The sequence below is a fragment of the Schistocerca nitens genome, chromosome 4 (genome assembly GCF_023898315.1).
Source record: "Schistocerca nitens isolate TAMUIC-IGC-003100 chromosome 4, iqSchNite1.1, whole genome shotgun sequence".
Lineage (NCBI taxonomy): Eukaryota > Metazoa > Arthropoda > Insecta > Orthoptera > Acrididae > Schistocerca > Schistocerca nitens.
In genome coordinates this window covers 646723837-646746643 of record NC_064617.1, presented here as the reverse complement: position 1 = coordinate 646746643, position 22807 = coordinate 646723837, and the positions used below count along the sequence as shown (strand labels likewise).

The 22807-nt window shown below is 40.8% G+C and overlaps 1 protein-coding gene across 3 annotated transcripts in view; it reads right to left on the bottom strand.

Moving 5' to 3' along the window:
- The window catches only part of LOC126251524 (transmembrane 6 superfamily member 1-like), a 224976-nt gene that overhangs the window by 74336 nt on the left and 127833 nt on the right, over positions 1 to 22807 (bottom strand). For all 3 annotated transcript variants that reach the window (XM_049952013.1, XM_049952010.1, XM_049952012.1), the window contains exon 4: positions 8246 to 8513. In XM_049952013.1, coding sequence (XP_049807970.1) covers positions 8246 to 8513 — 268 coding nt within the window. The remainder of the gene's footprint in view (positions 1 to 8245; positions 8514 to 22807) is intronic.

Below are 22807 nucleotides of genomic sequence, written 5' to 3'. Positions count from 1 at the left end.
GGCCAACAAAATATGGACCACCATCAAAGCGGATCCGCAGTGACATAGAGGTGGGTCCTCACAGCACAATAAGTGGCCGTACGTCATCCGGGTGTGCCCAATGTGCAGCCTGCAGAGTAAAACAGACTCCTTGTGAGAGACCCGCAAGGAGGAGCGCCACACACCGGTAGCCTCCTTGATGACCTGAGTTTGTGGGGTGAAGGCAGGCAGCGCCATTCTTCACCCCAAGGGCGAAGTAACTTCTGCCACAAAACGGATCTGAGGTCATTCTCCAAAAGGCCAATCGATAAGGCTGGTGCACCGACAGCCTGTTTGGCCAGCATGTCAACACGTTCATTTCCTGGGATGCCGACATGACCTGGTGTCCACACAAAGACCACAGAGCGGCCGCAATGGGCAAGAGTATGAGGAACTCCTGGATAGCCATCACCAGACAAGAGCGAGAGAAACACTGGTCGATAACCCATAAACCGCTCAGGGAGTCACTACAGATAACGAAGGACTCACCTGAGCAGGAGCAGATATACTCTAGGGCATGAAAGATGGCGACAAGCTCAGCAGTGAAAACGCTGCAGCCAGCCAGCAATGAGTGTTGTTCATAATAGTATCCTATAGTGAGAGCATAACCGACATGACCAGCAACCATCGAACCATCAGTGTAGACAATGCCAGAGCCCTGATACGTGGCAAGGATGGAAAGAAAGTGGCGGCGGAAGGCCTCAGGAGGGACTGAGTCCTTCGGGCCCTGTGCCAATTTGAGCCGAAGGCATGGGTGGGGCACACACCACGGGGGTGTCCGCAGAGGGGCCCGGAAAAGAGGTGGAAGAGGGAAAACCCCAAGCCCAGAGAGAAGCTCTCTGACGTGAACTGCAATCGTACAACCCGACCCGGGCCGACGTTCTGGGAGATGGATGACAGATTGAGGAAACAGGAGATGATAGTTGGGCTGCCCAGGCAAGCTACAAATGTGTGTAGCATAAGTGGCCAGTAAACGTTGGCGCTGTAACCGCAGTGGAGGGACATCTGCCTCCACAAGTATGTTGTTCACAGCGCTGGTCCGGAAAGGTCCAGTGGCAAGTCAGATCCCACTGTGATGGATGGGGTCCAGCACCCACAACACAGAAGGGGACACTGAACCATAAGCCAGGCTCCCATAATCTACACGGGACTGAATTAACGCCTGGTAGAGCCATAAGAGGGTAGACGGGTTAGCACTACAGCTGGTGTGGCTCAAGCAACGCAGAGCATTAAAATGCCGCCAACATATCTTTTAAAGCTGCCGAATATGAGGGAGCCAAGTCAACCAAGCATCAAAAACCACACCCAAAAACTGATATGTCTCCACCACAGCAAGAAGTTCACCGGCAAGATAAAGCCGTGGCTCAGGATGAACTGTGCGTTGCTGGCAGAAATACTTAACACAGGTCTTGGCAGCCGAAAACTGGAAGCCATGCACTACAGCCCAAGACTGCGCCTTGCAGATAGTGCCCTGCAGCTGACGTTCAGCAGCTGCAATGCCAATGGAGCTATAGTAGAGGCAGAATTCATCAGCATACAAGGAAGCTGGGACAGACGTTCCCACCACCACAGCGAGCCCATTAATTGCAATTAAAAACAGGCAGACACTTAAGAAAGATCCCCGTGGTACCCCGTTCTTCTGAACTTGGGGGGAACTATGGGAAGCCGCAACTTGCACGTGGAAGGTACGATGCGACAGAAAATTTTTTATGAAAATCGGCAGCGGACCCCAAAGACCCCAACCACAAAGCACAGAGAGGATGTGATGTCGCCATGTGGTATCGTAAGCCTTCTGCATGTCAAAAAAGACAGCGATGAGGTGCTGACGGCGGGCAAATGCCATACGGATGGCTGACTCCAGGCTCACCAGATTGTCGGAGGCAGAGCAGCCCTTACGGAACCCACCCTGAGACGGAGCCAGAAGGCCCCGAGACTCGGGCACCTAACTCAACCGCCGGCTCACCATGTGTTCGATCAACTTACAAAGAACGTTGGTGAGGCTAATGGGGTGGTAGCTGTCCACCTCCAGTCGCTTATTGCCATGGTTTCAAAATGGGGATAATGATGCTTTCCCGCCATTGCGACAGAAACTCAACCTCATCCCAGATACGGTTGTAAAGGTCGGTTGTAAAGGCGTCGCTGGCAGTCCACTGAGAGGTGTTTGAGCATCTGATAGTGGATGCGATCTGGCCCAGAAGCTGTATCAGGGCAAGTGGCTAGGGAACTTCTGAATTCCCACTCACTGAATGGAACATTGTAGGATTCAGGATGGCGCGTGTGAAATGAAAGGTTCCAACATTCCGACCACTTTTTAATGGAGTGGAAGGCCAGTGGGTAATTCACAGAAGTGGAACTCTTAGCAAAATGCTCTGCTAAGCTGTTGGAAATTGTGTCGGGGTCAGTACAAACTGCTCCATTCAGTGAAAGCGCAGGGACACTGATGGGGGTCCGATAGCCATAGAGTCGGCGAATCTTGGCCCAAACCTGTGATGGAGAGGTACATAGGCCAATGGTGGAGACATACTGTTCCCAGTACTCCTGCTTGTGTTGCCGAATGAGGCAGCAGGCCTGCGCACGGAGCCGTTTAAAGGCGATGAGGTGTGGTAATGAGGGATGTCGCTTGTGACACTGGAGTGCCCGCCTGTGATCTCTAATCGCCTCAGCGATCTCAGGTGACCACCAAGGCACAGTCCTCCTCTGAGGGGACCCAGAAGAACAGGGAACAGCAGATTCTGCAGCAGTAATGATGCCGGTAGTGATGGAGTGAACCAACGCATCAATGGCATCATTGGAAAGAGGCTCAATAGCGACAACGGAGGAGAACAAGTCCCAGTCAGCCTTATTCATAGCCCATCTGCAGATGTGCCCAGAAGAGTGTAGCTGTGGCAGTGATAGAAAGATAGGAAAGTGGTCACTATCGCATAAGTCGTTGTGCACCCTACATTGGACATATGGTAAGAGACTAGTGCTGCAAATCGAAAGGTCGATTGCCGAGTACATCCCATGCGCCACACTGAAATGTGTGAAGTCACCATCATTTAAAAGGGAAAGGTCAATCTGTGCTCAATGGTGGCGCCTCAGCCTGTTGCCACTGATCCACCCCACAGAGGGTTATGGGCGTTGAAGACACCCAGTAACAGAAAAGGGGGCGGCAATTGGGCTATCAGCGCAGCCAGGACATGCTGCGGGACATCACCATCCGGTGGAAGATACAGACTGCAGACAGTAACAGCCTCTGGCGTCCACTCCCGAACAGTGACAGCCTCAAAAGGTGTTTGTAGGAGGACAGACTTGCTGTGAAGGGAGTGAAGGACATAGAAGCAGACACCACCAGATACCCTTCCACAAGCTGCCCAGTTCCTATAATAACCCCGATAGCCATGGAGGGCAGGGGTTCACATTTCTGGAAACCAAGTTTCTTGAAGAGCAATGCAGAGGAAAGGGTGAAGGCTGAGAAGTTGTCGGAGCTCAGCAAGATGGTGGAAGAAACCGCTGCAGTTCCACTGGAGGATGATATTGTCCATGGCTGAGAAAGGTGTGAAGGGACTAGGGAGGCAGGTTACGCCACTGGGTCACCTGCTGCCACCAATTGGCACCTGTGCAAGTGATATCCATGGTGTCTGTGGGACTGGCAAGATCAAGGTCCTCAGCGGACGCCAGGATCTCCACCTCATCCTCAGACACGGAGCTCGAAGGTTAGGGTGGGGTGGGTGCCACCACAAGTTCCTTGGCCTTAGAGGTCTTCCTCTTGGACTTCTCTCACTCCACCTTGGGTTTCACCGGCTGCGAGGGCTTCACTGATTCAGTCTCTGGGATGGAGGAGGATCGTGTAGCCCTACGACCAGCTGCTTGTGGGCACTTATGCCACTGTCGGGCTTCATCCTTCCCGCTTGTGGAAACCTGGGAAGGAAGGGACCCAAGGGACCCCTTGCGAGTGAGAGTAGCCAAAGCAGTTGGACACTTCTCCGGCTTAGAAGTGGGGACGGACGTCCCCGATGAGTGGGGGAGGGGCGGGGGGGGGGGGGGGGTGTTGCTCCCGAGGTAGGTGGCGCAGGAGCAACAGGGTGGGTAGTGCCCCCCACGGGCAAGGGGGCATGTGGAGTTGTACGGCTCGGCGATCTGGCTGGAATTCACTAAACTGATGGGGCTAGCACGGTTGTTGTAGCAGCGGCGTATGAATATGTCATTCTCACAGGATGTATTCGGTCATATTTCCTCTTAGCCTCAGTATAGGTCAGTCGGTCCAGGGTCTTATATTCCAAGATTTTTCGCTCTTTCTGTAAGGTCCTGCAGTCTGGCGAGCAAGGTGAATGATGCTCTCCACAGCTGACACAGATGGGAGGTGGGGCACATGGAGTATTGGGATGTGATTGGCGTCCGCAATCTCGACATGTGAGGCTGGAAGTACAGCGGGAAGACATATGGCCAAACTTCCAGAACTTGAAGCACTGCTTTGGGGGAGGGATATAGGGCTTGACATCACTCCGGTAGACCATCATCTTGACCCTCTCCAGTAATGAATCATCCTCGAAGGCCAAGATGAAGGCACCGGTACCAACCTGATTATCCTTCGGACCCCGATGAACACTCCAGATGAAATGAACATGTAGACGCTCTAAGTTGGTGTGCAGCTCGTCATCAGACTGCAAAAGTAGGTCCCTATGGAAAATAATACCCAAACTCTTATGTGGTGTGATGGTAACGTTAACATCCCCCAACTTGTCACAAGCAAGTGACCTTCGTGACTGGGCAGAGGATGCCGTTTTTATCAAAACTGACCCAGAGCACATTTTGGACAAGCCCTCCACCTCCCCAAACTTGTTCTCTAAATGCTCTACGAAGAACTGAGGCTTTGTGGACATGAAAGACTCCCCATCAGCTCTCGTACAAACTAGGAACCGGGACGAATCACTGTCACTGCCATCCTGAGACTTACGCTCCCCCCACGGTGTGGCCAGGGAGGGGAATGTTTCTGGATTGTATTTCTGAGCATTAAATTGAGCTTCATTGTGGGTCATCCGCCCTGATGCCACCCACTCCGACCAAGGGCCCTCCCCACGGGTGCCACCCAGCCTCAGCAAGGGCCACTTGGCAGGATGGCCATTGCCAGGAGTCCCGATGCCCCAGGGAGATAGGCATTTACTCCTTGGCATACGTGGGGAGTTAACGGTGCAGGCATCAGCAGAGCGATCCCTGTGTTGTCAGGGGGCTACAACCAACAGGGTACATGGCGGCCCCACCACAACGGACTGGCTACCACGCAAGATATTAGGTAACAAGTAGTCCACATTCGTCGTCAGTGCAGAAAGTGGCACTGCACATTGCATGGCAGAAAATGTGCACTGGAACATATCCATGCACAAGAGATGGAGAGTGGGCAGGACTGCAATGCAACGATGAATAAGCTGGCGAAAGGCCTCAACACACGATGGACACAACTCACCAAGTAAGGCGCCCTTCCCCAGTCAGCTCGCTCTTCAGAAGAATTTTGAGATATGGAGGTCAAACCCAACATGGGACCATCACATAAAGGCCGAAATGTTTGAGACTCCTTTTAGTCGCCTCTTACGACAAGCAGGAATACCGCGGGCGTATTCCAACCCCCAAACCCGCAGGGGGGATCCAACTCTTTGTGAACTAGATAACCTGCTGCAGTGTGTAGCCATCAGAGGCGAAATCAAAACATTGTTATATTAGTTCACTTATGGGCCACATGTTCATTACTGTGCCATGCAACTGCTTTTGTTATTGTACTAGATTCATCTTAGGACAGATGAAAGTAAGCACTGTGTGTTCAAATGTTATTGATGAATTCAATATCTTTACAAATGAAAAAGCTTTTCACATCTCATCATCAAACCTCTTCAATTATACTCTTCACATCTGTAATTCCTTCCCTTTCCCATTCATTCTTTCACCATTTGGTTTCAATATGCATTAGGTTTCTGCTGGAAACACTACTTTAGCAAAATAAACGAAATCTGTCACAAAATAATTATCTGGTAAGACAAATGTCCAATTTCATAACCACTTCTAAATCTACATCTTTAATCATACTCTGAAAACCACCACAAAGTGCATGGCAGAGGGTACATCCCATTGTACCAGTTATTAGGGTTTCTTCCTGTTCCATTCATGTATGAAGCACAAGTATCTCACGATCCTTATCTCAGCGATACGTAGGGGATTGCAGTATATTCCTAGAGTCATCATTTAAAGCCAGTTCTTGAAACTTTGTTAGTAAACTTTCTCAGTACAATTTATTTGTGCTGCCCTTCTCTGTATACATTCAGTCTCCCCTGTTAGTCCCATTCTAGAATAGGTCACACAAGTGGTTCATAGGCCACACAAGTGATTTGTAAGCAATCTCCTTTGTAGACTGATTGCACCAGTATTCTACCAATAAACTGAAGACTACCATCTGCTTTACTCAGAACTCAGTCTATGAGATCATTCCATTATATATCCTTACAAAGTGTTACACCCAGGTATTTGTACGAGTTTGGAGATTCCAATTGTGACTCACTGATATTATAGTCATAGGATACGACATTTTTTTGTTTGACGAAGTGCATAATTTTATTTTGCTGAATATTTAAACCAAGTTGCCAGTCTTTGCATTACTTTGAAATCTTATCAAGATCTGACCAAATATTTATGCAGCTTCTTTCAGACAGTACTTCATTATGGACAACTGCATCATCTGCAAAAAGTCTGAGGTCTCTTTTTAAAATTGAAAGTAATCTCAGACACACTTGGTGTTCTTTTGTAGTTTAATATTTATTTCTGAACTGTAGCTTTTGGTATGTACTACATGTCAATGCAAGTCTAATAACATTGACCTGCCTGAGGTGTTTCTCTTTTAGTATGTTTCAAAGCAAACATATAGCTTCTGAATTTTGTGAGAATACCTTACATCATGAAACACAGGAGTGCAGTTTGAATCCCAGCCCACAATACTACTGCAACATGGCACAAACGATAGTTGCATGACCAGAGTTATAACCCTGCTGTGTAAGTAGGGTGAGAGAAACTGCTGTTCTGTTTTAATTTAAGGCATGACAGAGAACATCTTTAGTGGCTAGAATTATTGGATTGATGTGAAGCAGTTGACAGTCAGCAACTAGAAGGGCAAAAGTTATTAGTTGAAACATACATTTGTGTGCATTACAAGTAAACCGTGTCAGATGAATGTAAAGAATCATTTCAGAAAAATTAGAAAATGCCCGGTATAGAATCTAGATGTGATAGCAACAAAACATAAAAAGGTGGCTACTTGAGAAAAACATTTTGTAAAGCAAATGTAAATGTTTATGAAATACTACTTGTGAAAGAAAGGAAAAAATTACCTACTTCAATTTCATTAACTTGAAAAGAAAAGATAATGACTCTTTCTACTGCACCACAGTGAAAAAGTCATAAAAATCAATACATACTGCAACATTCACAGTAATATTTTAGTACAACCTAGTGGTGAGTTACAATTTTCCTAGCCAATGATTTCCTTGTTTGCAACATCCAAAGCCACAAATTAAGATTTGTCCTTCCATTTGAAAAGATTTAAGCTGTTCAAGAATTACTAAAAACAGTTCGTGATAGGAAGCTATTTCAATTATTTTAGTCAAACCCTATGTCTTAGGGCACAATAATTCACCTCTTCTAGTAGCTACAACTGTTACAAAAGATAGAGATCATTAGACCTGAGATGGAAAACTCATTTCCAGATACAGATCTACATATGTAGTTACATCTAGAGTGTCGGTGATCATTATCAGGTTTAATCTCTCTGGCAACACATTTAGTTCAATAACAGTCAAAGATGAGATATAAGATTCAGCTAACTGAAAAAATTAATTCAATATAGTCTGACAAGACGATGTCCACAGCAGTTTTGCGGCAGAAGAACTGTTCCTACAACATACATATGTGATGCAAAGAAATTTACAGTCCAGCTATCAGCAGTTCAAAATTCTCAATTTCCTTATTTATCAGATCAAAGTGCTAATCTTTTGTGGCTAAGAACTGTTTTCAGTCTGCCACTAGCAGATAAGATAATGGCATTGTATTTATAAAAACATGGGGATATGCAAAGGTCAGCAAAATATAAACTTCTAATAAATATTTGCTTAAAACAGTCCTGTCTAAGCTTCAGCATAAGGATGTAATGAAACTGAGTAGGGAAGAGGGACAGGAAAAATGTTTCAGTACATTTACCATATACACTTACCAGCCCTTTAAGAAGACCTGCAAGAGTTGCTCCAAAGAGAAATAATGCAAGAAGCTTATCAATGAGAGTTGAAGTCCTTGAACTTTTCCAGTTTCTTTTCTCCGAAAGACACTGTACACCAATGACTACAGGTACAATAACATATGGTATGTTTAGCATTGTGCACCAGGTCATTCCTGATTCACTAAGGCATCCTCCTAATAGAAGCACTATCATACTGTTGATAATTCCTGCTGAGTAATGGATGCCCAGATTACGGTAACTTATTCTGTTGGATATAAGATACATTTTTATTAAATGACAGAACAAAATACATACACATAGTTGGACAGTATAATTAACCCCTGTACTTAATGGGATGTATACTATCCTACGAATGATTTATAGTTGTTTTAGAAAAAGTTGAGTGTTGCAATAACTCTGAGCAGTTGATAAATCTCAGTCCAACTGGAAACTGACTTACATGTTACTAGTATGCTAGCACAAATTAGCTTACAAAATAAATTTATAAATTGTGTACTGTTATGTTTCACTTTATATAGGAATTTGAATGATGAAAGGCTCATGATGAAAGTTTTTTATTTCAAAACCCAAAAAACTTGTTTACACTACAAAAACTAGAGTAAAAGGATAAAGGTGAAAAGGTGATTCCATAAACTGATTCTAGGTTGACAATTTTCACATTTCTCAAATGCAAAATCTGATGTTAGTACATGGCTAGTCTGATTTGTACACATCACTCTCGAGGAAGACTTTCGTTGTGAACTTGTGCTGAGAAACAGACAAAAAAGTCAGGAGAAAACAAAACAGAATAGATTAATGTTCAGAGCAAATAGTTTGGTTCCTTATCTTACAGAAATACCCAAGAAATAAAACTTATGAATGCAGGCTTCCTCAATTAATTTCACTGATAAAAACTACTGGGGATGTTACAAAACTGACAGGACTGTTCCCTCTTGATGATGAGTACATATTCATTGAAACACTGCTTCAAATTGAAGCTACCACTTTGCTGATGTCTTGAGAAGTTTCCACCAAATAAAAATTAGTAACAGGTACTACGAATCAAATGAAAATCTATGTGTGACATTCTTATGCATATTGATGAATAGCAAACTGGCACCAAGCACCTGCATATGTTAACCGATAATCTCAGTTCACTCTGCTTTGCAGTTGGAAAGTTCTCACGATGTGATGAACTGCAAAAATATTGCTAACATACTTTGCATATAGTCACTCAGGACTGTCCTATGGAACAATCTTTCAGAAAATGCAGCTAACATCGAACAAGTATTTCTTTTACATAAGCAAGTCAAAAGAACAGTCAAAGCTGATAATCCAGCATCTTACAGAAGCCTCCTCAGAGATCTTGGGATTCTTATTCTTATCAGCTAATACATTTACACACTAATGGTACTTGTGCTTAATGATAAGAGTGAATTTGGAATGACCAGTGAAATTCACAACCAAAATACTAAAAGTGAAAACAATGTCTACATGAATTGTGCGTTCCTGCCAAAAGTTCATAATGGTATTTTATGTTCTGGTGCAGAAGTTTGCAACAGATTGCCAGCAGATATCAAGTTTTAAATTAGAAATACCCAAATATTACAAATTAAAGCAAAAGTAGCCACTCTTTCTATAACTTACAGCAATATTTTGACTTGGAGGTGAGGTATGGAGGGGTTGGTTGACTTTTGTTGCACATATAATGGATGATGTGAGATTAGACAGCTCAATGTTTGCCATTCATTGCACGTTTTACTGATGTCACTGTGTTATTGATCCTGTAGCAAAGGACACTACTGTCTGATTCTTATTTTGACATTTACTTACCAGTGATCGAACCTGTTTCACTTCAGAAGATGACAGTTTAAACTATCAAAACTGGTAAAGTGAACCAGACAAACGTTTTCTTGTGCATCTGATGACTGACTCTTTATCTTTGTTGAGATACTGAATAGAGTTGGGGAAAAAAAGAAATGTGTAGCACAACTTGACTAAAAGAAGGGATCAGCTGATAGGACACGTTCTGAGATGTCAAGGGATAACCAATTTAGTATTGGAGGGAAGTGTAGGAGGGTAAAAATTGTAGAGGGAGACCAAGTAATTATTTGGAGGAGAAGGGACTTGCACAGGATAGATTAGATGGAGTGCTGCATCAAAACAGTCTTCAGATGGAAGACAACAACAACGACACACAAAATTCCAAGTACAACGGAGAAGCATCTGGGCAGTCCGGCCTTGGCAGCCAGAGACTCATGTGTGTGGGTGGGTGGGTGTTTTTTTTGTCCAATGAAGGCCTTTTTGGCTGAAAGCTTACTTGTTTGACTGTATTTACATTGTGCCCCTCTGCGACTCAATATCTCCTCTACATGGTGGATAGTAATTTATTCCTTTCATAATATTTTCATTATTCCATCCTGGATTTTCCATTAATTTGAAGAAGCATCTTAGTAATGATAGAATACTCCAAGATGGAAGAAAATCCTTTGCCATCAGTGGCACAACTAGTCTATTAGATTCTGGGGAGACTAGGGTGCAACTGACATCCTATAGCAGAGAAAATTGGAATCTTCTAACCACCTCAAGCTCCAAATCAAAACTTTTTTGGCAGTTAACTATTTTTCAAAGCCAAAACCTCTACAAATTAGAAGGAACAGTGAAAGAACAAAGAATTAAAATTTTAGTCTTCCAAGAAACAAAAACGCTAGGTGACACCACCACGAACTTTGAAAATTGCAGATTATTAAAAAGCAAAACTGATACAAAAATACTTAAAAAAGACCCCATCTGGGTGTTGCATATGCAGATCAGTAATAAAATAAAACAAAAAAGAAAAAATAAATAATTCATAAAAACTACCAGAAAGTATAATCTTCCAAATTATAAAAAATGCACACAAGTTTATCAAAACTTCCCAAAACAAATTTCTTTATAATGGCAGAAGATACATCCTTGGTGGAATGAAGATTGTGAATGTGTAGCAAAATTCCTAGATGGAGAATGAAAATATTGAATAGTAAGAAGTCAGAAAATGCATACAATACATTCCTGGTAACTAGAAAAAAGGTAATGAAACTAGTAATATAGAAATTTCTGGATGGACCAACATGTAAAATAAGTTAAAGACAACCACCCACTCATAGCAGATTGATGTGTTGCATACAGATATAGGTAACAGAAAACAGTGTTCACAACCTTTCAAGGTTTCTGGCTCTTCTTCTAGCAGAACGTACACACAATTACCCAAATGCACACTATGGCAGCCAGAGTAGTATGTGTAGTATGTGTTTGGGTGTCTGTACAATTGTGTGGTTGCATATGTGAATGTTTATACTTTCTACTAGAACAAGAGCCAGAGAACTCAGGAGCTAGTGAACACTAACAACTATGGATAAAACAGCCTCTGGCTGGCTAAATACATGATGCATATATGGGCATAGCAAAATTTTGCAAAAATTTCATTCAATGCATATACAGCAGAATGTCATTTCTCATGTAGTATATGACACAAGACGTCAATTCTACATGTCATAAGATCTGGTTACAGTTCTAGCACTTAAGTCAGAATACACATGAAGTCACAATTACTCATAGACATGATCCAGTATTAAGCCAATAATACTGTCTATCTTTGGAATATTAATGCCATATGTTGTTGGTAGTCAATTAACAGCTATGTAGTGACATTAACATTCCAAAGATATAAAATATTTTTGGCTTATAAATTACAGAGAGCAGCAATAACTCATCCTTTTTCAGATTTTATTATGCAAATCCAGATTTCGGCTAGCGGCTAGCCACTCTCAATGCGCTATTTTCTATTCTTGATTCATGTTAAGTCCCTGTTGTTCAGGTGTCAGTCACAACAACAGGGACTTACAAGCATCGAGAATAGAAAATAGTGCATTGAGAATGGCTAGCCACTAGCCAAAATCTGGATTTGCATAATAAAATCTAAAAAAGGATGACTGATTACTGCACTATATAATTTATAAGCCACATAACAGTCGCTGTGTGCACCCACTTTCTGAATGGAAGGTAACCTGATGAAATATTATTGGCTTAATTTATGCATTGATGTAATATAACTTTTCTGAAATTTTGCTGTGTCCACAGATGCATCAAAAGATGGAGCTGGCAGTCCCAAAACTGATCATATATTAAAGAAATTATAAAACTATCCTAGCAACCAGAGGCTATTTTATTTATAACACAACTGCATTCTGCTTATCCACTTTGATGGATAGTCTAGTGAATACTGTTTTCTATTACAAGTGTCTATGCACCATACATCAGACTGCTATAGTAGAGTGGTTGCATTTCCCTTAGTTTACATATAAGAAACAAAATTAATTACACAAACAAAAAGACATGGGAGAATAGTCACCTTTTTGAAATCAAGGAAGACATCTGAGAATACAACACCAGGAATTTTTATAAACTATTTAAAATTAAGCTAAATGGGCAACAGTCCCAAATCTCTGCTTCAAGAAGGAAAATATATGGCTCACACTTAGCAACCAAGAAAATTTCAGAGAACTCTCTAAATATTTCAAGAAATATCTCAATTGAAATATCCTGGCAGATTAAAACTGTGGACTACGCGGAGACTCAAAATCTGGAACTTTGAATTCCTCTGGCAATGCATTTACTGACTGAATTCTCCAGGCACCCTGGCAGAATAGAATAGAATATAATCTTTATTCACTTCTCATTATTTTTCATAGAATTGGCTTAACCTAAGTTTACAGTGGAGTCCATTTTTATGCAATAAATGGTATACACAGAAAATAACTAGCATACTTAACAACTAAAAGGTCTTTTTATCACCTAAGACAAAAATATCTGATGATGATTAGTTTTAGAAATTCATCAGTTGAATAGAATTCATTGTATTTTGGTCCACTATGCGAAACACTCTTATATTTATGTAGTGGTACTGTACAAACTGAGTATAATGACTTACTCAAAAAATGTATGCTTCAGCACTTACAGTTATTAAGGAGGCAAGTCCAACATATTACTTTTTCTGATATTGCATACATATTCACCACATCTCTTGTTGAATTTTTCCAGATTTTTTTCTAGCACATATTAACCAGTCACATATTCACAAGCAGGACACTGTCATTATGCCAAGAAATTTAAAGTAGCTTCTACAGGACTCTCTGGGAGCTAATCATAACATACATCTCCCTCACTTTGCCAGTATCCTTCTGCCAGTATCTCTCTCTCAAACTTTCCAAAGTGAAAGTGTTAGGGGAGGTAGTGTGTCATGCCTGACTAGCTCAATATGTAAGAACATTGCCTATGAAAGACAAGGTTCTGGGTTCAAGTCCCAGTCTTCCTCACAGTTTTAATCTGCCTGATAGTTTCAAAGAAATACATACTCTGTGAAAGATTCATTATGAAATTTCCACCAGAAATTGCAATAAAACTAACCTAGATTCACAAGCATCAAATGAAAAAGAAATTAATAAGCAAATTAAAAGGATAAAAAATAACAAAGCACCTGATGACAATGTAAATATTGCTGAACTCGTGAAGCAAACTCTCCCAAAAAACCATAAAAGAAATTACATTGGTCATGTAAAACATTTGGCAAACTGGGGAGTGGAAAATGCATGACTACATTCATTACGTAAAAGGGAGACAGAACTGATAATACTTATAGAAGGATTTTCCTTCTGTTTGTCGTTTACAAAATTCTGTCTCAACATCTCCTCAACCAAATGCAACAACTGGTGGATAGTGGGCAGGTTTCAGACTGTTTAGATGTTTCCCATATCAAATTCTAGTTCTGAAACCAATTGTGAGCATAAAAAAAAATTACAGCAAGAAATAAGTCTGTACATTTGTAAACTTTTTTAAAAGAAAAGCTTATTCCTACATTAATAAGGGACAAAGATTAGGGTTTAATGTTGCAGTGATGATGAGGTCATTAGAGACAGAGCATGAACTCAGATTAAGGAAGAGGGATGCTGCGCTGTTTCAAAGGAGCCTTTCTAGCATTCATCTTCAACAATTTAGAGAAATTGCAGAAAATCTTAATCTGGATGGCCAGGTATGCACTCAAACTGCCATCTCCTGAATTTGAGTCCAGTGCCGTACCAGTGCACCACCTCCCTCAGTTCTGAAGGAATGAAATCTGAACCTTAAACATCAGAGAAAAAGTAAATAGTAAAAAATCCGAAGAGAACTTCAGGGGATAAATCTGGAAACATTTTGATGTTTGAACAGGAGAGAGACAATGTGAGGACTCTTTCCATTACGTTTCAACTGAATATTAGAAAAACTAGCACAAGAAAGGAAAAAAACTAAAATCAGTGCTTAACACTAACTAATCAATCAAATTAGGAAGAAGTAAAGTTAGGATAACCTGCTTGGCATTTTGTAGACTCTTTAGTAATCATGTTCTAGGGCATTCAAACAAAACAAAACTAATACAAATTCTTAAAGAAACATTAGAAAAGCAAGTTTCCAAATCTAATTTGAAAAAATAAAGTTCATGTCTAGTAAAAATCTGGCACCCAAAATTCTACAAACTAAATGTGAGAAAATGAAGAGACTTCCTCATTTCTAATATTTAGGCAAGACTATTCAGGAGACATATCTATAAAAGATTGGTAATTCAGTTTGTTGCGACAAAATGGAAACAGCCTCCAGTATTACAAAACACAATCACAACAAAAATACATTAGACAGGCATCACAACACGGTCATCAAACCAGTGTGTTTATGTGAATGAAATATTTGTTATACACAGAAACAGAGACATTAAAGAAAACCAAAAGAGGAGTGCCTGTCTCTAACACCATGTGTCATATTTATAGTGAGTAGGAACCTATCCTTTTCATAATATTGTTGTCTTTCCAGAAGATACCACCACTGGACTGTTGTGGGATTACTCCAGTGCTGCTGATGAAGAGGTGTGTGTGATATTGGCATCTTCACAGGGTCGAGCACAAGTGGCACACCATGTCCATTCTTTTTAGTCTGATAAGAATGTAGATCCACTGCAGTAAAACCTGACTTTAATATGTAAATCAATATTGTGGTAGAAAAATCATAGACGTCAACATTAAATGTCTTTTCACAGCACTCAGGCACATTAAAGAAGCTCTCATATGTGGGCTACAGTGACATGTGTGTCAGACCACGACATGCAGATTGCATTCTTGAAAAATGAATGTATATTTGGGACCATGTCCCTCAGACATTGTAGACCAAAACCTGGGAAATTGTGTACGTAACTGTTTAATGTAGTGAGATACTTCAATGCCATTAATGGAAGTAGTATCAAAAAATTCTAGAGGTAGATGTAACATATGTAGGTAGAGCAGTTCTGTGGTTGCTGAATTCAGATCATCTGCTACCATGCAGTTAAGAGCTGCTGCAAATAGATGTTTTGGGAGGGCTACTGAGATACATGTACCAGAGAATTATGAACCAGGTATACCAAAGGAACCTGAAGTGCTATACTGTCTTGTGGATACTCTCTTCTACAGGAAGTACATGATCTATCACCAATCCTCCACTAGGCTGTGAGTGTTGTGTGCACTGTCTTCCACTGAAAATGAAACAAACTGAGCTATCAAGGGACATTTCACTTATAGGGAAACGTTCTGTGTCCCTTCTTAAGAAGAAGCAAATGCAAAAAGGTACAGCTCTATCAATCATCATCAGTTCAAAAATAAGGCAAATAATGGCATCTCTTAGGGAAATAGCAACAAGGAATGGGAAAATTCATCTTGAGCTCTCATTGTGTGTGCCCAGAGGCCTCATTAAACATCTTGAAGAGATTATTCTAGCAACCAATAAGGGAACAGGGTGCAAACAATTGCAATTCCTGGTTTGCAATGACACAAACAATGCCTCTTTCCTGCAATCCAAGGATATAGTTGCATCATTCTGGTGACTGGGAGAGGAGGTTGAGAAGACTAGTCTCATTCACAGTTTCAATGAACTTCAAAGTCTGCATTAGTGTCCCTAGAACTGTTCATAGCCTCTCAGCTCTGAGTTAGGTGGATGTCTTTAGCTGGAGACTTTGGAAGTTCTATAACAAATTAAACTAAGACCCAGTAGAACTGCACTGTAGTGTTGAGAACTGTATGGACCCATAATCAGATTGAGTGTACACTACACATCAGAGGTATAGCCTCTGTTTGCAAACTTGGTGGTGAAAGAGACTTTGAAATCTCAGCCGTTGAGTTGACGTCTGAAAAAAACTATTATTTTATGTATGTATAGATCTCCTATTTGCAACATTAGTGTTTTTTTTAAAAAACTGGACCTTGCTTTAGGCAAACTCAAGACAACTGGGAAAACAGTGGTACTGTGTGGAGATTTTAATACTGACCATCTGAGCCATAGCCACCACAGGGAAAAGTTCGTAAATATTGTAAAAGCCTACAGTCTTTGCCTGACTGTTAGCTCTACAACGAATGTACCAAAAACTAGTGTCACTCTCCTTGATCAGGTATGTGTAAACATGGACAAGCGGACATCAGGAAACTTTGATCCCAGCTATAGTGAACACCTTTCGCAATTACTAACCATACCTGAAAATCACATTTCGACCAGTGTACAAAATATTATTCATAAATGGATTTATAGTCAGAAAAATATTGAATACTTACAGTATCTAATCAGTGAACAATCTTGGAGAGAAGTATATGATACCTCTATTGCCTATGAAAAGATGGAAATTTTTTTGTACATTTTCAAGCATAACTTTGACATAGCTTTTCCATAAAGGAAAGTGATTTCCAGAAACACACACAGATTTGAAAACTGGATTACATCAGGCATTAGAGTATCTTTTAAAAGGAAGCAGGAACTTTTTCTGCAGTAAAAAACTGACAGCAGTCCAGAATTTCTTAGTTATTTCAAAAATAGAAGCTAGTTTTGAAACATGTCAGAAAAGAGGAAAAAATTAAGGAAAATGACAAATATATTATGAAGTCATCCAATAAAACTAAGTCCATGTGGAAGCTGTGCAGGATCTTACGGGGAAGAAGACAACTCTCAAAAATTTTGTGATATCGCACGATGGCAAGAATGTCACTGACCCTAGGGTAGTTGCAAACAGCTTCAATTCTTATTATGCAACTGTTTCTGGAAAATTAGTAAAGGGGCAATTTGGTAATCCACCTAATTCAACATGGAAAGAACTTTCATCTATTGAAATACATAATATATCCATGTTCCTTAGTCCAATAGGCCTAACAGAGCTCCTAAATACCATTATTTCACTGAAGAGTAATTATTCGCCCATATTGACGATATTCCAGATTATATTATAAAAATAACAGCAAGACAAATACTTTTTCCTTTATTAGACATATGCAAATCATCCTTATCATGTGGTGTCTTCCCACAGCAACTATTATTTCTGGATGTCAACATGGCTTCAGACTACAGCGATAAACTGAAACAGCCACTTTCAATCTGATAAACCATGTCTTAAATGCAGTGGACAACCACAGAAATATCTCAGGTTTATTCTTGGATCTAACAAAAGCTTTTGATGTGATTCATCATTCTGTGCTCCTGAGGAAGCTTGAACGGTATTGTGTAGGAGGTGTGCCAAATCAGTGGATTAAATCAGATTTGAAATATCGCTCTCAGGTAACTGAAATTAAGTACACGGAAGGAAATGAACTCCAGATACACCTTTCAGAACCATGTGGACTAAGTCATGGTGTTCCACATGGCTCTATTTTAGGTCCCTTTATTTTTTTAGTATACATTAATGACTTCCCATCACACGTTAGGGATTCTGAACCAGTACTATTTGCAGATGACACCAGTCTATTGATTGAAGGGAATCAAGAAGATAATCTTACTGCATCTGAAAAAGATATTACAAAAGAAGTGTCTGAATGGTTTACCAGAAACAGGTTAATAGTTAATCCCCAAAAAACAGTACTCATGAATTTCCACACAGATCAAAACAAAAATGCGGCACAATCCGTAATATGTATAGATAACCAAAACATTAGTGCTGTCAATGAAACTAAATTTTTTAGGATTAATATCCAGGAAAATTTTAAATGGAGCACTCATACCACATCCCTAAATTCAAAAATAGCAAAAATGAGTTATGCAGTAAGAATTCTTTGCAACAATACTAGTGCAGAAACACTTAGGGCTGTATACTTTGCTTGTGTACATTCAACACTGAAGTACGGTATCATTTCCTAGGGAAATGTACACCAGGCCATAACAGTTTTCAGGGAACAAAAGGCAATTACTTATAAGAATAATGAAACAAGTGAGCAGCAGAAAACCATGCAAACCTTTCTTTAAAGATCTGAAAATCTTACCCCTTCCCTGTATTTATATACTGGAAGTAGTCATGCATGTCAAAAAAAAGTATACTGAGAAAAGAAGACCTTTTTCCTCAAAACAGAAGTGTCCATGATTACAGTACCAGGTCAGACAGTGACATACATATTAATCACATTATGCCAAAAAGAGGTATACCATGCAGTAACAAAACTATACAACGGAGTACCAAGACATATAAAATCTCTTCCTGAACTAAAGACTACAAAGTCTGTGACAGCCTACCTTCTGAAAAACTGCTACTATTGAATCTCACAGTATCTTACACAAGGAAAAATGTAATTTGTATCTTAAACTGTAGAAATAAGTTATAAATATACAGCATTTAAAAAAATTGTAATTATTAACTGTATAGATCCAATTTATCATAAAAATTTAAATAATGTATGTTTGATAAACCAGTAGATAAAAAGGTTTTCTGTCCAGTATCCTATATACAATATATGTACTGAAAAAGAGATTTATATGGACAAATAAATAAATAAAGAGGTTGCTATGCAGGTTCTGATTGTACGTGAGGTGCACACAAGATTTTTTCTTTTATTTTTTTCCCTTCTTTCAATGCAGATAATAATACTAGCAGAACACCTGTAAGTTGTAGTGTAAGATTCAAAGAAAGTCCTCCTCCATGTGATAGTACTGATATCATAGTGATCAACTGCTGACGAATTTTCAAGCGTCAGAGTTTCATCATCGGAATTCACTTAATACTAGGTACTTAAATCTGGTTAAAAATCAACACTGAAGCAACGAGATTTTTCTTTCAAATCCAGATATCAGATGGATATGCTAATTGGAAATTGAGGTGCTGTATTCATTACATTAGACATGGAATTCAGTTACAAAATAATAGAAATTGAAGTTGCGTGCAATATTGTTTGGAAAAGACTTTGTATGAAGGGTGGGCATAAACTTATAATTATATGTGTCTATTGAGCACCAGACACACCCTCAGAAGTAACCAAAAACTTCAAAGAAAACATCAGTTCTACATCTACATCTACGTCCATACTCCGCAAGCCACCTGATGGTGTGTGGCGGAGGGTACCTTGAGTACCTCTATCGGTTCTCCCTTCTATTCCAGTCTCGTATTGTTTGTGGAAAGAAGGATTGTCGGTATGCCTCTGTGTGGGCTCTAAGCTCTCTGATTTTATCCTCATGGTCTCTTCATGAGATATACGTAGGAGGGAGCAATATACTGCTTGACTCTTCGGTGAAGGTATGTTCTCGAAACTTCAACAAAAGCCCGTACCGAGCTACTGAGCGTCTCTCCTGCAGAGTCTTCCACTGGAGTTTATCTATCATCTCCATAACGCTTTCGCGATTACTAAATGATCCTGTAATGAAGCGCACTGCTCTCTGTTGGATCTTCTCTATCTCTTCTATCAACCCTATCTGGTACGGATCCCACACTGCTGAGCAGTATTCAAGTAGCGGGCGAACAAGCATAGTGTAACCTACTTCCTTTGTTTTCGGATTGAATTTCCTTAGGATTCTTCCAATGAATCTCAGTCTGGCATCTGCTTTACTGACGATCAACTTTATATGATCATTCCATTTTAAATCACTTCTAATGCGTACTCCCAGATAATTTATGGCATTAACTGCTTCCAGTTGCTGACCTGCTATTTTGTAGCTAAATGATAAGGGATCTATCTTTCTATGTATTCGCAGCACATTACACTTGTCTACATTGAGATTCAATTGCCATTCCCTGCACCATGCGTCAATTCGCTGCAGATCCTCCTGCATTTCAGTACAATTTTCCATTGTTACAACCTCTCGATATACCACAGCATCATCTGCAAAAAGCTTCAGTGAACTTCCGATGTCATCCACAAGGTCATTTATGTATATTGTGAATAGCAACAGTCCTACAACACTCCCCTGTGGCACACCTGAAATCACTCTTACTTCGGAAGACTTCTCTCCATTGAGAATGACATTCTGCATTCTGTTATCCAGGAACTCTTCAATCCAATCACACAATTGGTCTGATAGTCCATATGCTCTTATTTTGTTCATTAAACGACTGTGGGGAACTGTATCGAATGCCTTGCAAAAGTCAAGAAACACGGCATCTACCTGGGAACCCGTGTCTACGGCCCTCTGAGTCTTGTGGACGAATAGCGTGAGCTGGGTTTCACACAACCGTCTTTTTCAAAAACCATGCTGATTCCTACAGAGTAGGTTTCTAGTCTCCAGAAAAGTCATTATACTCGAACATAATACGTGTTCCAAAATTCTACAACTGATCGACATTAGAGATATAAGTCTATAGTTCTGCACATCTGTTCGACGTCCCTTCTTGAAAACGGGGATGACCTGTGCCCTTTTCCAATCCTTTGGAACGCTATATTCTTCTAGAGACCTACGGTACACTGCTGCAAGAAGGGGGGCAAGTTCCTTCGCGTGCTCTGTATAAAATCAAACTGGTATCCCAACAGGTCCAGCGGCCTTACCTCTTTTGAGCGATTTTAATTGTTTCTCTATCCCTCTGTCGTCTATTTCGATATCTACCATTTTGTCATCTGTGCGACAATCTAGAGAAGGAAATACAGTGCAGTCTTCCTCTGTGAAACAGCTTTGGAAAAAGACATTTAGTTGCTAGTACATGTTTTCCCCACTCATAATGTCATCATCAAAGAAGACTTTAATAATCCAACAATGCTTACCAAAGTACAAAGGCCAACTACAGAAAGTACAGAGATTTATATGATAGAAAACTAGATAAGAGGCAGTTGTGTCATACCAATATGAGGGACTTGAAACAGGTAGCTTTAGGCAGTAGCATGTACAGGCACTGTGGCATACACTTAGAAGAATATTGACCAAGTACTGCATGGATATGTACCTCGCAGAACAGGTTTTGCTGGAAGGGCCCTCAATGATATGAAGTCTCTGCAAAGAAACTTCTAAGGAAATGCCTCACAATTAGTGTAAAAGAAACAGATGGCTATAGTTGGAGAGATGCTAAATGAAATATGTTTGACTGTCAAAAGAGCAATGTGGAAAGCTTTCAAGGACTACTGTAGGAGAATTTTATCAAAATTCCTTTCACAAAACTGGTCACATGTAAAGGCAGTCAGTGGCACTAAGGTTAGTATCCAGAAACTCACAAATAACACAAGAACTGAAGCTGAAAGTCTGATACAGGGCAGAGCTCTGCTGTAAATACGGAGCAGTGTTCTGGAAGCCGATACCAAAAAATGTTGGTGCCAATGATGAAGGCACACCTGACACCACCATCAGTCCAGGAGCCATTACTGTACACAATGGTACGAAGGAATCTCAGGAAAACAGACTGTGAGACATATAGGAGGGACCTTGACTTAGGCTTACCAGAAATTAAAACCTCGATAAGGAAGCCAGTAGAATTTGAGGAAGTAGCAGAGGCTGTTACCTCTGCCATAGTGACCTCATATCAGGACAGCTGCACAATCACCAGGAAGTGCACAAATAGGAATGTTCCTTGGTGGAATAACAAACTGGAAACACAAAGAAAACAGGTACAGAGACTGTTTAATATTGCGAGACGTAAAGGACAATGGGCTAAATATCGTGAGGCCCTTGTCAAGTACAATCTTGCAATAAGACAAGCAAAGGAGGCATCCTGGAAGGCATTCTCTGAGGAAGTGGAGAGCATGGCTACACAAGCCAGACTTCACAAGATTCTCACTAGAGTACCAACCAATCCAGGAGGAACGTTGAGGAAGGAGGATGGGGAATATACAAAGACAGTACATGAAATGCTGGAATTGCTCCTCAAAACTCATTTTCCTCAATATGCTCTGCCGGACAACACAGACCAGTATGTGACCCCAGAGAGACAACGGTTCTCAGGCACGTAAAGGGCGGACTGGGAATCGGCCAAGGAGTGTGTGAACTTCAACAAAATCCAGTGGGTGGTGGGAACATTTCAACCGTTCAAGTCACCTGGTCCAGATGGAGTTTTTCCAGCTCTCCTGCAACAGGCAGGAGGAAAGCACGTAAGAGTCCTATGCAGGCTATTCAGGGTTAGCCTAGCCTAGGAATCATTCCCAATGCTTGGAGGGCAGTGAAGGTTGTCTTCATCCCAAAGCCAGGGAGAATTGATCATACCTAGGCCAAGGATACGAGACCAATCAGTCTGTTCTCCTTCATTCTCAAAACATTGGAAAAACTGGTTAATTTATATGTTGGGGAGAGGAGGCTAAGTAGGGTCCT